We start from the raw sequence: 16,670 nt of genomic DNA on the forward strand, positions 1-16,670 counted from the left end.
ATTACATACATGATCGTTTTTCTGTCATACAAAGGTTTTATTTTATGTGACACATGCTACAAACGGAGAACTGTAAGATTACAAAACAGATATAAATGTAGACAGATACTGGAAATGTGACATAAAAACTCTACATGATATAAATATTGATGTACATTAAACATTTATTTAAAATACAATATCAATGATTATTTTTTCTAAGACTGGTTGGTGCAGTTGTTTCTTCTGTGTGCGATATCACCAGGTTCTTAGGCAGTGCACTTCGCCCATCAGAAGATAAGATGTCCTTATTTGTTTTACTTATGTAAATGGAAAGTTTTCATATGAATTATAGCTGTCAATCAAACAAAGAAAAAGGGTTCATATGAAACTGTTGACGGTAGTCATGTTAGCTTATTCCTAATTTACAAACAGTACCTTATCTAAAATACTGCTGATACCAACTTTGACATTGTTGTAATATTTATAAAAACTAAAATATAATTCCATGCTTTGGAAAATAAAGCTATTTTAGAACAGGCCACATCTGTTGAACACTGGTTTGTATCTGGAAGACAGGAGACATTTTGGATCTAAATGATGATGGAGTCTGGAGAAAAAAAGAGATATCTGAAGATTTATTTTGATCATTGTTTTAATGTATCTGATGTATTTCAAACTCACCGTGTGTTTGTCTCTAGGCTGACATCAGGAGTCCAGTCGTCACTGCAAGAAAAATAAACAATTCTAAGAAAAGAGTCGAGATTTTCATAATGGGCTGTGGGTTAAAAGCTCTCATAGTGGAGTATAAATGTCCTCCACCACTTCTAACCTGCTGAATCTACTGTCTGCTGCTGTAAAGTAGAATGAAAACTGAGGTGAAGAAATATATAGGTAGATGTGTATTTGTATTAGGTTGTAGGTTTTATTGAGTGGCCAGAACTGAATTTGGTGTACAACTCTGTCTATAATTTGAACTGCCCTGACAGTGAATGGTATTTTATCAGTGTATCTCAACAGTAAGTACCAAAATCCAGGCCTTTTGATGTATTAAATACAATTAACCTAAATCCGGCGATAGAAAGTGATTCTCGTCTTACCGTCTTTAGTGTCAGGGGGCAGCAGAGCATCCTGTCGATTAGCCAAAACAAATGCCAAAGTAGCCAAGATGGCAGCGTCCAACACTCCCAAGACAGCCAGAATGTACGCCCAGTGAACAGAGCAGCGGCCCGGGGAGAAACTGGTCACCTACAGGAGAACAGAAAATGGAGAGGGGAGGGACAAAAGGGGCAACAAGAGAGAACCAGGGAAGTCACCATAATTCATATAAGTGTTGTTATTGCTCAGATTTGGGGCTCATGGCAGTTTAAATCTAGAAATGTTTGATTAAATTATACATTAGCCCAAGCTCATCACAAGAAGTAAATATGTATTGAACAAAACACACCTGATCTCCACACAGGGCTCTCATCTCTGGACTCTCCCAGGAGTCAGGGAAAAGCAGACAGGCCAGAGCCAGACAAAAACCTTCAAAGAAAAGAAGAGGCAAAATACAGAAATTCAAAACTCAATTTCTATACTAAAGGCACCATACATCAATGATAATTAATAACACTGCTTTTTTTATACAATACAATTTAATAGCATAAGAAAATCTAATTCTGCTGCTATGAACCCTACCTGGACAACAGAGGGATCACACAGACAATACAATGTAATCTTTCACAAAAATAGGAAAATAGATTTATATAATTTATGATGTAATAATGACCAAGACATTCAGAAACTATATTATTTTAGTATCAATACATCCTCAAATGACTATCTAGTTTTGAGACTAGTATCAGAATCGATTAGTATCTGAGTATTAATTCTTTTGACAGCTCCACTATAATAGATTATACTTTTAAAGTAGACAATAATTATCGCCCAAAATGTCATCTTAAATGCTTACCATCTCAAAGTGTGTGCGATTACCTGCAGTGAGCTGGAGCCAGGCACAGATCTTATAAACTGTGGCAGCGCTGCAAAATCTGAACAAAACCAGGCACAGAACACTGGTCCACACAGCCCAAAGAGACAGTCCCACCAACACCGCAACAGACTGGAACGAGGGAAGAGGGGACAGGGTGGACAGGCCCCCCCTGCACTCTGGAACTGGCCAGTCAGAATCCACACACACCTGAGAGACAAGGAGAAGAATCTAAATGCGTGGACATTTAGAGACATTTCACTTGTACATGTTTGTGTGGACATTTAGATGTTTCATGAGTACATGTGTGTGTGGACATTTAAAGACACATGTGGACTCACCTCAAACAGTCCCAATGTGCCACTTGGGGGTTCTGGTCCGCGTCCCTGGTGCAGACTGGCCTCGGTACCGACCCATGAGGGCTGGACCAGGATCACGACCTGGATTATGGCAAAGCAGAGCGTGCACACGGCCCACAGCACCCCCACAGCTCTGGCACTGCGGACGAACTCTGTCTGGTAGAGACGGGACAGGTCCGAGAGGGCGGGGGACGCCGACATCACTGTAAGAAGGAAAAAGAATCAAAATGAATATAAAACATTGACAGATCCTCTTTATAGAATAACTTCAGTCTCCTCTTGTTTCCAACATTCAAACTTTGACAATGAACAACCAGAATGAGCAGCAGAAAGACATGTTTTAATGATTAGTTTGGCCATCCTTTATTGAGCATTTATTTTCAGAAAAACAACAGGCAATACCAGGACTAAATCTGATATAAAATGTCTTCAAACATGAGACAAAACTGACTTAAACCGAGGCTAAACTAAAGCTAACACAGGATACAGACATTGAACATGAGTAAAACAAATCAAGAGTAGCAAATAATGCGTTTTAATCCGCGTTAAAGGTCAATACCAGTTTAATACCACATCGTTTATTCTCGTGCATAACATAAACAGAAAACGTACAGTGAAATACAAACACGTTTTGATTTTGGTGTCCAAGTCCTGGGTAAACACACGAGCGGAGCCAATCGGTCACATCCAGACAGTTTATGGCGACAGTGATGGAGTTTATGCGATTTAGAGGCGACATTCTCCTTAATATCTGCGTGAGGAGGTAAAAGACCTACCTACTGGTGCTTCCTCCAGGATCAGAGCGTGTTTTTCGGCTGCAGAGAGGACAGAAAGCCCGCTGCAGGACGGAGGACAAGGGGATGCGGGAGGATGCTGCAGAGCCAGGCGACAGATGACGACGGAGGGAGCGGTGAACACAGGGCCAGGAAAAGACTACAAATATGGCGGCGCAAAATGTGCCTCAACTGCTTTTAATGTACAGTAATTTGATTTTTTTGTAGGGTTCTGGGCCCCTATAACGCGCTATCCAAAAATACAAATAAATATAAATTATTTAAAGTATAGTAGTGCTTTAATAATGTTTTTTTTTTTATGAGAAAACAGTGATGAATGTTTCACTGTGTAATATAACTATAATTAAATTCCAAAAGAAAAAGTGATTTAAAAAAAGAAAGGGTACAAGTGAGATTTGAAAGTTTAATTTTAAATTTCTGTGAAGTACAAAGTTTCAGATTTTTTCATACAATGAGTGAATATTGCACAGAACACACAGGCCTCAGTTACATCTAAACTAACATTACAACCGAGAGTCAGAGCCAAACATTGATATCACACAAACATGAAGGATGGATCTGGGCTTATACAGTCACAAATACCTGGCATAGATATTGTTCTAGACCTATGACTTTAGCTGAGATGTGTTTGTGGCTAGAGGCTTAAATGAGCCTATTAGAAAAGAATATTTTGAAAGCCCAACTTAAATATTTTAAAGCAGTCTCATTTAAATTCAAACAAAACTCAAAGTAAATAGAACCTACTCATAACAAATGGCAGGTCTTCCAACTTAGAGTCTGGCCCTCAAACGGAACATCAAAATAATAAATAAAAGCTTATGGAGTTCTTTGTTTATCACCACTAGGATTTAACCAAGGATAATACTGATGAATACTTTTTTTTGTTCATAAATCCTTCAAAATTAATTAAAATTCTCACAATAATGTTCCCAAAAGATGCTGAAAATTTCAGTAAAACCCACTGGTGAGTCCATTCTCCATGATGGCGCTCCTAAAAAGTCCATTCACACAGTATTTCAGGCGATAAAATATAAAAAGACTAGAATAAAAGGTTTTAAGAGAGAGTTTTTGTTTTAAGTCCAGGGTGGAACTTCTTCTCCAAATTTTGCCCAATGAGCTGCGTTCTTGGCTTCAAATAAAATCTATGAAAAAAAAAAAGATTAGAATTGTGTGTTTCAGAGACAACTGAACTAAATTTAAATTTCAGCGACATTTCATCAAGGACATTATTCAATTCCCAAACTTAGCACTATTTAGTAGCAGCAGCAACAGTTGCAGTAAAATAGTAGTAATGGTTGATGCTGTGGTAATGGCAGTACTAGTAGTGATAATAGCAGGGGCAGAAACAGTACCTGGTTGTGGACATAGGATTCACAGAGGTAGCACCACACTGACAGGTCGGCGTAGCTCAGAACCACAGGATGTTCTGCTGTGACTCCGTGAATTACCATGTGCTCATTCACATACCGGCCACAGAACACCTGAGATAGATTATAAATCATAACTGGACAGACATTAATAATGGCTCATAACTCATGGCTCATAACTCATAACGGTTTCTGGGTTGAATGGAATTCCAGCCTCATATGCAATTATAGCACTTATCTTATGTAATACGACAAGCCTTTTTACCTTGTAGCAGGTGAGACAAACCCAGTTCTCCATCTCAGAGCCACAGTCTTCACAGGGTTTGAACACATCCAAACCAGCAGGGGGCAGTGGTTTAACAGAGTCTAGATGAGGGCACCAAGGAAGAGGGTCCACCACAAACAAGGTGTTCTGGAAAAGAAAATTAAAAAAATGGATACTTGTGGATATAACCCTCTCTCAATGTATAAATGGAATCAGTTCTTACCCCACCCATCTCTACTCCACACGACACCTCCAAGTTTGTCTTGGACCAACCACAGGCTCCGTCTGTCGCCGACTCTGCACCAGACTTCTCCCCTTTCATGGGAGAGAGTTCTGAATCTGCTACTTTCAGAGATGAAATTCCAGGCTCCGTCCCTTTCACTGGTGAAGGCTCTTTTTTAGCAGCAGCCATATCTGAGTCAGTAGCGGCAACAACCTAACACAAAGACAAAGCATTAAAATATCAGATCCAAACCATACATTACAATAGTAATATAGTACTATAGTACATTTGAATCAAATTTAGGTTCACCTGTGTCTCAGACAGACTCTTTTTCGATGACTCTGCCTTTTCCTCTCCCTGACTGTCTGGATTTCCAGAGCTGGGGCGGACCTTGGGTCTCGCCCCACCCACAGGAGCAGACTGAGTGATGTCTAATCCGGCCAATTCCTGCGTGAGCTGCTCCAGGTCTGAGGCACGAAGTGGAGGTTTGTCGTTTTGATCAGACTTCCTGCCTTTTCCTTTCGAACTGCGTTTCCCACGATGCTTTGGGGATGGCAATGACTCGCGCACAGAATCTGGGACTAAAGTGAGTTGTAAAATGGACCAAAGGGATACACCATGAAAACATAATTTGAGGAATTATCACAAGAGAGAATTTTCCAGTTTGTACTAACTGTGTATCCGTAGTGACTTCCAGAATGGAGCATGGTGTCTGATGACCTCGTTGATGGTTGCTACAGCACTGTGATGAGGAGGCGGGGACAAGATTGATGGGGGCGGGTCTCCGAGTAACACAGAGGTACAGAGGGCCATGGACTCGGAGATGGACGTCAAGTTGTACCCTCCCTAAAGACAACAAGGTTAAAGCACAACTAGGACTAAAGCAGCCCTAAGTCAGCCACTGAATAATGTCTGAAATCTGTTACCTCGTGGATGCATTTTCTCTCTGTCCAAAACTAAAGTACACAGTTGAGGAAAGGATGTACTTGCCTTTTCATCTCCATTAAATGCAATATAAACGGAAATATAGAGTGCAATGCTGTAGACCAGCACAAAAGAAATGTGCTTTGGATACAAACTATAGAACAACCTTTATTTACCACATTTGTATGGTAAAAAAAGCCGTAAAAAAGGCTTAACAACAACAAAACCAGGAAAAACAAAACTCAGACTGATAATTGTCAAAGTGTTTGAAGTCTGATGCAACATTACTTAAGAATTAACAATGAAGAAACAGGGTTAAATTGGGCTCTAATCTAGGTCCAAAGTAAGTCCAAACTATGTACAACCAGTGTAAAAATAAAGTATAATTTAAGACTAAACCCTGGCCTTACCTCCAGAATCATGACTAGTTTCCCAGAGGCCAGAGTAAGCAGTAGGTGAGTGAAGTGGGCATATCCCTCTGGAGTCACATTGTACCCTCCTAAAGGATCTCCACGAGCTGCATCAAACCCAGCCGAGACCAGGACCAGGTCTGGGTTGAACTGAAACAAACAGAGGTTATGGTCCACTACAATACAGTATTTATTCAGGCTCTTTAAATGTGCATGCATTGGTATTTCATGTTTTAGAATGTTGTCTAAAAATGTTTATGTGGAAGAATAGACTTTGGTATGACTTTTCAAAGATGTATCTCTACCTCAGTGGCGATAGGCATCACGACTTGGTGAAATGCAGCGATATAGTCTGCATCTCCCATCCTCCCTCCGCTCCAGGCCACGTTCACGTTAAAGCCCTCTCCTCTGGCCACGCCCACTTTGTCACATGCTGCGTCTGATGAGGAGGGGAAGAAGCTGCCATTGTCATAGCGGTGAAGTGATACATACAACACACTGAGGAGAAAGAACAGAGGTGTTACATTTTTTTTTTACTATTTATTGTAAATTTAATTAAGGGAGATGTGGGGCAAGATTAAAGATTCCTACGTCTGTGAGGCAGATATAGGATTTTTCTAAAGCCAAACCAACCGTTAAAAGGACGAGCTGCAAGAATTATCAGCAGGAAAGGGAGCTCACCTGTCGTCATCTTCAAACATGTGTTGGGTCCCGTTGCCATGGTGAACGTCCCAGTCCAGAATCATGACCCTGAGAGATGGATTGTTTGAAACTTTCTGAGCATATCGAGCTGTAAGCGCCGCGGTGTTGAAGAGACAGAAGCCACAGGGAAAGTCCTTCTCTGCATGGTGTCCAGGAGGGCGAACTATCGCTACAGAGTTAGAGACCTGCAAAAAAGTAAAGTTTGTAAAGAGCTCTGCTACGATTCCCATTTAGTAATGAATATAAGGTTGTCAATCTTAATATTGATATAGCAGTGTGTGTGTCTCACCTGTCCAGTGAGGACGGCCTCCACAGCTCTGAAACAGCCCCCTGCTGCCATCAGAGCACACTCATAACTCTGATTATTTAGGAAGATAGAGTTAAACTCCTCTCCCAGTTTGAACAAGTCTCTGGGCTTCAGATCAGAGGAGGCCTTCATACGAGCAATGTGATCTGCACTAGAAAATAACACACACACTGGATTAGTCCTGATTTAGTCCTGGTATAGTTTTGGTTCAGACCTGGTGTGACAAGTCTCTAGGGCCTTGCCCTATGCACTTACATTCAATTTGCTAGTCTCATCTGAAACCTGCTGATGTAGGATGCAGTATTAATAGATGTGTGCACTGATAATCAGCCAAACGTGCAACGACCTAGCAAACAAGTTCTGTTTCAAGAAGGGAGACAGACCTTTAGTTTAGTACCTTTGGGTCCTGGGTTCCTTAGTCTTATCTTAATTTATTCTTTTGTAATTCACTTTAGGCTTGGTCCTAGTTTGTCCCTGGTTTTGTCCCTGGTTTTGTTCTGTATTTAGGTTTAATACAAGTGCACACCCATCTTAGTCATGGTATACTCCAGGTTATGACACTGGTTTAGATCTTGGTTTAGTTTTACCTGTGGCACATCAGGAGCTCTTCCTCCGTTGCCAGTCGGACTTCTAGTCTCTCACAACGCTGCTCCAGACCCAGTTGTTGGTGTTGAGAGTAGATCTTTGAAATTCTATTAGGCTGCTCTGGATGATGCCTAAATAAAAAACAAAACAGTAAATATCCCTAAGCACTAGATGACATCCAAAAATACAACCTTCTTACTTGTCCCACATGTTGAGGTGCTCCATCATCCTCTCATCATAAACCAATCCTGTCTTTGTGGATACTGAAGTGGTGGGACTTGCGCAACACAAGCTTCCCTGATTGGTCGATTCTCTCGAGACTCCACCCCCAGTGACCGCGTATCCCTCTACAAAACAAGATTATTGCACATCATTATTAATACAGTTTAATAAAGGATGTTTTAAATATGTTTTCTGAAGTAGTTAAAACAGGACCTACCCAGAACCTGGAGAGAAGCCCAATAAGGATACAGGGAACTAATGGTCTGAGATATGGACTCCAAAGCACTGAAATGAAAATCAATATACAATGCATGCCACTAATCTTGCCCCCTTCTAATGTGAATGTGCCATTCTCTCTTTTTTTGTTTTTTTACCTGTTGGAGGGAGCCGTGGGTGAAGACAGGGGAGGACAGGCTCCACCCAGTAAGGCTTTCACACAAGCTGCAGCACCCTCTGCTGTCTGACTCAGGTTATAACCACCCTAAAGGTCACAATAGAAAAGTTTAATTATAAAACATTTCTTAAATTTTATTTTATTTTTTAAATTACCTCTAGAGCCAGAATGATGCGTCCTTCTGCTATACTCATGAGGAGGCGGGTTAACAATTGGAAGCACTGAGGACTGACACACATCTCACCCTGAAATGAAAGAGCAGGACATTAAATACAAAATTATGATTTGAAACACTTTTAAAACTTGATATTACCTTAGGGTCACCCTCTGTGGAGTCGAACCCGGCTGATACCAGAACTAATTCAGGCTGGAACTGGGAACACACCACATTCTTTCTAGACTGTATTTATGAAGGAATCTATTACATTTTTTTAAATTATTCTTTTTACCTCATATGCAACAGGAAGCAGTAGATGATAAAAAGCAGCGATGTAATCTGCATCAGTCATTCCAGTCTGAAGGAGAATGAATTAATATGAATTATGTTATTGCATTCTTAAATAAAAATGCAATCTTGGTTTGAGGTCCTCATTAAGCGCATTTTAATATTGTTAAATTCAGACCTTGTTCCAGGGTAAGTTGATGGTTCGTCCGGCTCCTCTTGTGCCTCCTATGAAATCAGAGTTGGACTCAGAAAGATGAGGCCAAAATGATCCATGCTCAAAGCGGTGGGCGCTGAAGTAGACAACGCTAAATATAAAATTTAACAAACAATTAAAATTCATAGCAGCTATTTTAAATTTTGTAGTAAAACGGCATTAAAGAAGTAACAGGACAAAACAGTGATCCACAGTAATTTTCAGAGCAGAAATCGGGATCAAAGCAATCTGGAATACTATTGTATATATTTTAAAATTACATCAGAAAGTGAAACTGCAGAAGAATTGTACAAGTTTGATTCAAAAAGACTATTATAGCTTTACTTGGGGTCATCCTGGAAGCTGTACTGGATGCCCTGCCCATGGTGCACATCCCAGTCCACGATGAGAACTCTGTAGAAACAAGTGAAAACAGTGAAATTACTTTTGAGGCACTCAAAGTTGTAAGTAAATCAACGTAAATCTAAGTTTATTGTCTTAGCTTTACAAAAGATAACAGCTGGCTTACCTATTGATTCTGTGCTTGGTCTGAGCATAACGAGCTGCAATGGCCACGTTATTAAACACACTGAAACCATTCGCCTGATCTCTTTGAGCGTGGTGTCCAGGAGGTCTGAGAAAAACAGAAAAACAACTTAACCTTTTGACAACAAAATAATAAATACTAAAATATACTGTAATGCTGTACCTGACGAGAGCAAATCCATTCCTGAGTTCAGAGGAGAGGACTCTGTCAACAAGCTGCAGGACTGAGCCCACAGCCAGAGCTGCTACAGAAAATGAGTCCTGTGCAGAGATGAATGTATAACAGATTATTTATTTTACAACAATGACAGCGGGTTACTGTTTCAAATGTAAAGTTACTCCAAAACTAGCTTTGTTTTTGTTCCAGTGACAGATTGACTGAAACAAGGCAACCATTTAGAGCCTGCATTCCTCAACAACATGTTAAATATTACAAAATAATTAAAAAAACTATGCATCTCACCGGATGGAGATAAACAGAGTCGTATTTTTCTGACAGAGATCTCAGTTCAGCCTCTGTCATTGCTTGGGTCGAGCGCATCAAATCCACATACATTTGCCTACAGAGGAAAAACACTACACTTATTAAATCAAACTCAATAGTATAATAAAATAAAAATATACAATGTTTAGATATATAATGCACCTTTAATTTTGCTTAACATGTATATACAATATCTCCCTGCAAGTAAATTAACCCAAAAAACAAATTATACTTACGAGTGAACGAGCAGCAGTTCTTTGTCTGTTGCCTCTCGTGGCTAAACATAAAAAGAAATCAAAAAGAGAATGGAGTAAAAACTAAACAAATTACAATAGCAAAGACACATAAACATTAAAAGGATATAAAGAGCATTTAAAATACACTGGGCCTGTCATTTCTGGACTCTTGTAATTTATGTCTGTGAATATAGTAGGGGTTTAATTGGTTTGTGATTGAATAACTGACACTGTGGTCAACACACTTAAAATTGTGCTTTATTTACTTCACCCAGCTGTCTTCCAGTGACCCAAGAATATTTTGTATATTTGTACTCTTAGAAATACTTTTTAATGATTGGTCTCCAAAAAATAAAGGCAGTACAGTGGATGAGAGTGTTCAGGTTTGTCAGTCCCCACTAACGGCTGAAAAGTAGTGTTTGGAATAAAGCAGTTAGTAGTGTCTTGCAACTCTTGAGATAGCCACTGTTACAAATATATAGTAGGTTATGACAGCTACATTTTCCTATCACTAAATAAATCCAATATGAACCAGCCATTTAAATGTATGTTGTTTTCTTTTTTTACCTGGATTCTGGTGCAGCGACTGAGCAATTCCTGTTTTTCCAGCTCCTCCATAATCCTCTGCAATCTCTCTGGACATTCTGGGTGACTAAACATCACAAATAAATATACACACATAAAGGTATAGTGAAAGAGTGCATATTATAAAGTTTTTTAGTTTTTTTTTTAACCTTGTATCCCAGAGGTTCCTATGTTTGGTGAACTCTTCAGAATACGCTAGTCCAGTGCCAACTGCGGCTGATCGACTTGACAGGTCCTAGAAGTATAATGTAATATTCACATTAACAAAATAATACATTATTTTGTCATAGAAGTGAAATATATGAAAAAATGTCTTAACTTCAAGAAAACAGTACTATTTAGTTCATTGCAGTAGCAAAGAATGTTGACCTTTAGTTCAACTACAATAGTTGAGTTCTTAGGCAAGTTCTTTACCAGCTGCTGTAGTTTCTGGTTGAGCTCTTGTTCTCTCTGCTCTCTCTCCATCTTTCCTCTCCTCTTTGCCTCTTGCAGCCTGCCTCCTCCTTTGCTGTCTGAGCTTCCTTTGGTTGAGTCTCCAACAGAACAGCTGTTTGTTCCCTTAAATCACACACCACACTTTTACACAAACAAAAGAATAACTCTAGTATACAAATGTGAATAAACTATGAAGGCCAGAGTCCAAGTTGATCATTAGCAGGCGATGATCACATGGGCAGTAACAGGAGATAGTGTAAATTTGTGGACATTAGCTCACTTTGTGTTGATGCTCTTAGAGGCTGCTGATTTGTTATGATGAGTTTATAAACAACTGGTTAAACCTGTTGATGTGTCATTGGCTGTGGTTACATGCACACTTAAAATCAGATTATTATCAGTTTTTTGGTGTTATAAGATGTCCAGAAATCAGATAATAATCACATGTGCATGTGAATATAGTCACTGTTTTATATTTGTAATTTCAAAATGTATTTGTCTTATTCATAATAATTTATGCTGATGTAGGATTTATGGATAAGGTAGAAAATTCAAAACAATTATACCTGGGGAGAAAAACGTGGGGACCGTCTGACAGACTTAACTGCAGAATCAGAAGGATCTGGCCTGGAGGACATCTTCTAACAAGGGTCAAACTGAAAGAAGATAATGATATGCTACTCAATAAATAGTAAAGGATTTGTCAGAGACTAGAGAAAGCCTGATGAGATCATACATGTAGTTTTTGATAGAGCTACTACTTTATTAGACTAACTGCATGATCACAAATTCCCTCCATATACCTATGTGTGGCTTATATATAGCTATTTTATAATTAATGCAGCATATCCCTATAATGAATATGACTATTAAAGAATAATATTACTTAAAGATGCAGATGACACATAATTTGAGGTAACTTAATCGTATCCTTCATGTTTCAAAATACATGTCTGTACGTCATTGTCTCTACACAGATCTTCCTCTACCATAATAATAAATATGCAAAATAGTCAATCAAAACAATTGACATTAAAATAGCTTCAAATATGCCTGTAACCTACCATATTAAATATCCGTTTGATTTGTGAATAAAGACGTGGGTATTTATTTCTACTCACCACAGTTTTAATGTTGTTATATTCTCAACTAAATGTTGACTTGTTCACGGAAAAACTGCAGCTGTGAGCGCGAACTGTACTCACAACTGGCTCACACACATGACGTCACATCGAGGCGGCGCAGAATAGTGACGCAGAACGTTGATAAAGGACGCCCTATTGGAAAGGGTTGTAGTAGTAGAGAAAATACCAGCAATCAGTCTGAATATTAGATATTTTTATGGCCAGAAGAGAGCTTTGGAATAGTGTTATTGCAACCTTCACCAATAATGTACATAGCTGGCGTTTGCTGTAACTTAGCTAAGCACTTAGTCTACTGTAATTAAATTACTTAAAATTAGGCCTAGTGTAGTAGTGTTACTGTGAAAATACTTGTAATTAAATTACCCATAGGCATGACTTCTGCTGTCAGGTCACCACCTCAAAGGTTGAGATAAGCAACTTGTAGCAGAAGATGTTAGCAATGCCTGTTGTTGCTGTAATACCGTTTGAGTCAGTTTAAATAACACATTTGTTGTTTACCTCTATTTAAATAACTTGAATAAAACATAAAAGCACATATTTAAGTCATTCATACAATATTACAAGTAAAGTAATCCAAAGGTAACTAAGTTACTTTCTTGAGATGGTATGTATGTTTGCATTTATCAAGTAACGAAGTAGGTAAGTAATTACTTTTTGCAATGAAAATATGACAGCAAACGTATGTTAAGAGGACTGCTGTGACAAATAAATATATATATAAATAAATAAATAGTAATAATAATAAGAAGAATAAAGAAGGTCTTAGAGGTCTTAAATTACTACTTTGGCATAGTAGCTCAAAAACAATTCATTTTTAAAATGAAAACTCAGAATAATTGCTGAGAGTTCTAATTTAATTCATTTATATATATATAAAAACAAAAACAAAACATGCCATGGATGGTAGATATGTTGCAATTCAATAGCCCATTTTCCTCCTTTCAATGGAACTCACAGTCTGTACTAAAGTACAAGACTAGAATTAAGTTCACTACAGTCTATGGTTGGACCATTTAAGTATTACCTATAACATATTCATGGTTGGACCATGAACACGGACAGCTCCCTCTGGTGGTCAGAGTTGTTTTGTACTTTGATCACGAAATTGAACAGTCCTCGCGCTGCAGCAAGAACATTTCTCACACATGCGCTGTGACGTCACCTCTCACCCTGAGTCCCCCTTTTGGTCCCACCCCCTGCACTACCTTACGCATATTCATGCACGCGCCTACACACACGTTAACGGTCACACTCACTGATACACTTTGCGCTGGGGATGGAGCGGCACTTTGCGCTGGGGATGGAGCGGCACTGACGCGTGTTTCACTACAACCTCTCACGCACGCGCACTACCTGCACTGCACCTCACGCACGCACTACTTGCACGCGCAGCTCTAGTGTGACGCCCGCGCGCACCCGGCCGTGCGTCCGTCCGTCACAGCGGCGCGGCTCCAGCGGCGGCAGAGCGGCAGCATCAGCGGCAAAAGCGGTGGAATAAACGGCGCTGACGGTCCCGAACCCGCAGCAAAGAGCGGGAAACGCGCACGAGATGAAGAGATTATGAAGGTAGGCTGTGGTTGAGTGCACGTGCGTGCGCGAGCGGCATGTGCTAGTGCAGTTTGTGATTGCCGTGTGTGAAGCGAGTGCGGAGTCAGCGCATTGTGACCGTTCACTGCCGCTACTGCCTTTGTCTCTCTGGCTCTGAGTAGCAGCAAGGAGGACCGGGTTAGACCGGGGTTGAAGTATCCAGACGGGAATAAGCACGGGTTAGACCAGACATAGGGTTTTTCCGGTACTGATTGAAGTCCTGGTTTGGTCCAGGTGTGATTCAGGTTTAGTCCCGGGTCAGCCCTGGTGGAGCAGTGTATAGAGATGTGTAGAATCACTGAAACATATATGGCAATAACAGGCTGTTATATTTGTCCCTCACATCCTCGTTTAGTCCTTGTTTATTCCAGGTTAAGTCCGGTTTCAGCACAGAATTAATTCTGGTTCAGAGTAGCCCTGGTTCAATCTTGGTTTAGTCCCTGGTTCTGCTCCAAGGGTCAGCATGTGCCAAGTCCTTGCAGCAGCAGGCTACAGGCCTATATGTAAACAGATTTAGGTGTATAGTTTTGCATTCATATTTGAAATGAGTTTCAGGATTATAGGTTCAGGAGGTGTGGGTTCAGTTCAGGGTCAGGTCTGTGCAGAGTAATAATGTGATGGAGTAATATGTACAACCGCTTTACTTGTGCATTTCTTAGTTCTGCATGGTGTGGGCTGTGTTTGGACTAGTTAATACCTGTGTTAAAGGCTTGTTGAAGTGCATAATGTAAGTCATTAACCCAAACATTTCATTCAGAGGTTGCTGCTGTAGTGTAGAATTTCACAGCAAGTTATGAAGTGAAGAAAGTATATTTCTACAAGATCAACTGTTTCACTGCTGGTTCAATTCACAGCAGGGATTTAAAGGAGTTTCATTGTCACAAAACTGTTACTTTAGTTTAGACAAACAGAACTCATGTATTGTGAGTATCAATCACAGCATCAGTCAGAACTTTATTTTAGTACAAAAAATGTTTAATTTAGATGTGTTTTTTTTTGTGGGTTAGGTTTAGGATTTGATGTAGTCCTTATAATCGTAGTGGTCTTCTTCACAAAATACTTGTTGAGTAACTTCTTTCTGCTCAATAGTATTTTGAAGTAGCCAACAATAGCGACTCATCTCTTAGGGAGCATTAGGTTGAGCCCAGTTTAGTCCTGATGTGCTCATTTTGTATCTGCTGCAGTTGACAGCTCCATTATTACTGTCACTTCAGGTCCTTCCTCAGTGTGTTTTAATTAAGGAATGATTGGACACAAAAATCACATTTTCACACACAGTGTTCAACATTTCTGTTCATAACATTGTCCAACTCAGCACTTGCAAATATAAAGATGTAATATGATTTTTTTTTACAACATGTAATTTTAATTTTAATTTTTATTTAGCTGTTTTTTAATCACAAACATAAACAATATACTCAATAATCCAACTTTGCATGTCTCCAAAACAATTCCAGTGACAATAATAAATATATTTTTTGATGATCTGCCCACTTCTAAAAACAGTTACAACAAAAACATCATCAACATAGTAGTAATGCCAGCACTATTGGCATAGTACAAAAATGCAGATATTGTATAATGTACTGTGTAGTACTGAGCAGTTTGGACTGTGTGCTGCTCCAAACCAGGGTCAAAGGTCACCGTGCAGTGAGACAGTGATGTTAATATTGCGTTTGTTTGTCTGGGGCCGGATCACTCTGATAGACTCTGACATAGACTTCAGCTCTCATCATTCTCAACATATGAGCCGGAGTCTCCTTTAAACCTGCTATAGGCCACATTTAGACCTGGCTGAGTTCTGCTTTAGTCCTGGCTCAGTTCAGGTGTTCTTGAGGTTGGAGTTCTATTTGAATCAGTTTTTGTTTTTGTTTTTTTTGTGAGGTCTCATGGCAAAAACATTGAAAACAACAAAACTGTCCTATTTATTTTTGTGAAAATTGTACCTCCTTAACTCTGCCAGAGAAAATATGTTTCAGGTAAAAAAAAAAAAAAAAGAAAGAAAAACTTGTGGACTGACTGAAAAGCTTTGAAGGTACACTATCTGTCTACCAATATCACCTGCTGACCTGGACTGAGATGTGGCTCCTTTGCATGTTCCACAGTACAAGTTTATGAAGACAAGCAGGTGATGCCATCAAGTTAGAGGTCAGATCTGTGGAGAGATGAGTATGTTTTATCCAGGTAGTTTTGAGCAATTAACTAAATTTTAAGATAACTTTAATCTAATACTGTGGATCATTCCAGGCAAAGCAAAAACATTTACACAATGCCCCTTTAATTTCAAACTATAGAAAGTGAGATTTTAGACTGCATATGACGCTAGAACATCTTCAGTTCAAATGTTTGGATGGTTTCCCTCATAGGTGATGGATAAAATCTAAAAACACATCGAACAAATTTATGAATGGGCACTTGTAGTTTTCTTCCTGGTTCACTGTTGGAGCTTGTTGTATTTTTCTGAATGAACTTCTCCGATTCCTCCCTTGTGTCTCCTCTCCTCCTTGTTCT

The 16,670-nt window shown here is 39.4% G+C and overlaps 4 protein-coding genes across 4 annotated transcripts in view; 2 read left to right on the forward strand and 2 right to left on the reverse strand.

Annotated features, from left to right (window-relative positions):
* pcsk1nl (proprotein convertase subtilisin/kexin type 1 inhibitor, like) overlaps positions 1–16,670 on the forward strand; it is an 82,891-nt gene that overhangs the window by 6,287 nt on the left and 59,934 nt on the right. The gene's annotated exons all lie outside the window — the stretch shown is intronic.
* Positions 22–3,198, reverse strand: lhfpl4b (LHFPL tetraspan subfamily member 4b). The gene is made up of 7 exons (XM_055223349.1): positions 3,087–3,198; positions 2,293–2,513; positions 1,957–2,161; positions 1,427–1,506; positions 1,080–1,227; positions 664–705; positions 22–589 (listed from the first exon to the last, which is right to left on the reverse strand). Exons 2-6 carry the CDS (start codon positions 2,509–2,511, stop codon positions 677–679), a joined length of 681 nt encoding a protein of 226 aa, XP_055079324.1. The 5' UTR covers positions 2,512–2,513; positions 3,087–3,198; the 3' UTR covers positions 22–589; positions 664–676.
* hdac6 (histone deacetylase 6) lies at positions 3,494–12,657 on the reverse strand. The gene is made up of 28 exons (XM_055223347.1): positions 12,549–12,657; positions 11,994–12,083; positions 11,407–11,550; positions 11,142–11,227; positions 10,975–11,059; positions 10,408–10,448; positions 10,151–10,247; positions 9,851–9,948; positions 9,671–9,775; positions 9,487–9,555; positions 9,127–9,253; positions 8,953–9,018; positions 8,817–8,876; positions 8,659–8,748; positions 8,484–8,590; positions 8,327–8,394; positions 8,087–8,234; positions 7,890–8,018; positions 7,285–7,453; positions 6,975–7,180; positions 6,599–6,791; positions 6,294–6,443; positions 5,634–5,805; positions 5,269–5,540; positions 4,960–5,172; positions 4,737–4,883; positions 4,457–4,585; positions 3,494–4,246 (listed from the first exon to the last, which is right to left on the reverse strand). The coding sequence occupies exons 2-28, from the start codon at positions 12,063–12,065 to the stop codon at positions 4,178–4,180; spliced, it is 3,312 nt and encodes a 1,103-aa protein (XP_055079322.1). The 5' UTR covers positions 12,066–12,083; positions 12,549–12,657; the 3' UTR covers positions 3,494–4,177.
* LOC117374005 (membrane-associated guanylate kinase, WW and PDZ domain-containing protein 1) overlaps positions 14,054–16,670 on the forward strand; it is a 36,278-nt gene continuing 33,661 nt past the window's right edge. Inside the window, exon 1 of the mRNA XM_033970140.2 lies at positions 14,054–14,138. The gene's annotated coding sequence lies outside the window, so the exon portion shown is untranslated. The remainder of the gene's footprint in view (positions 14,139–16,670) is intronic.

The sequence above is a fragment of the Periophthalmus magnuspinnatus genome, chromosome 7 (genome assembly GCF_009829125.3).
Source record: "Periophthalmus magnuspinnatus isolate fPerMag1 chromosome 7, fPerMag1.2.pri, whole genome shotgun sequence".
In the NCBI taxonomy this organism is placed as follows: domain Eukaryota; kingdom Metazoa; phylum Chordata; class Actinopteri; order Gobiiformes; family Gobiidae; genus Periophthalmus; species Periophthalmus magnuspinnatus.

Bases quoted from the DNA above. Each gene is read 5' to 3' on its own strand.
- lhfpl4b (XM_055223349.1), bottom strand. From the start codon at position 2,511: ATGTCGGCGTCCCCCGCCCTCTCGGACCTGTCCCGTCTCTACCAGACA. The intron at 1,228-1,426 runs GTGTGTTTTGTT...GTTCTCCTGTAG, and splicing joins GAGCCCTGTGTGGAGATCAG to GTGACCAGTTTCTCCCCGGG. The intron at 706-1,079 runs GTAAGACGAGAA...TTTTTCTTGCAG, and splicing joins GCCCCCTGACACTAAAGACG to TGACGACTGGACTCCTGATG.
- hdac6 (XM_055223347.1), bottom strand. From the start codon at position 12,065: ATGTCCTCCAGGCCAGATCCTTCTGATTCTGCAGTTAAGTCTGTCAGA. The intron at 9,556-9,670 runs GTAAGCCAGCTG...TTGTTTCTACAG, and splicing joins ACCAAGCACAGAATCAATAG to AGTTCTCATCGTGGACTGGG. The intron at 6,444-6,598 runs GTAGAGATACAT...TGTTTGTTTCAG, and splicing joins TGATGCCTATCGCCACTGAG to TTCAACCCAGACCTGGTCCT.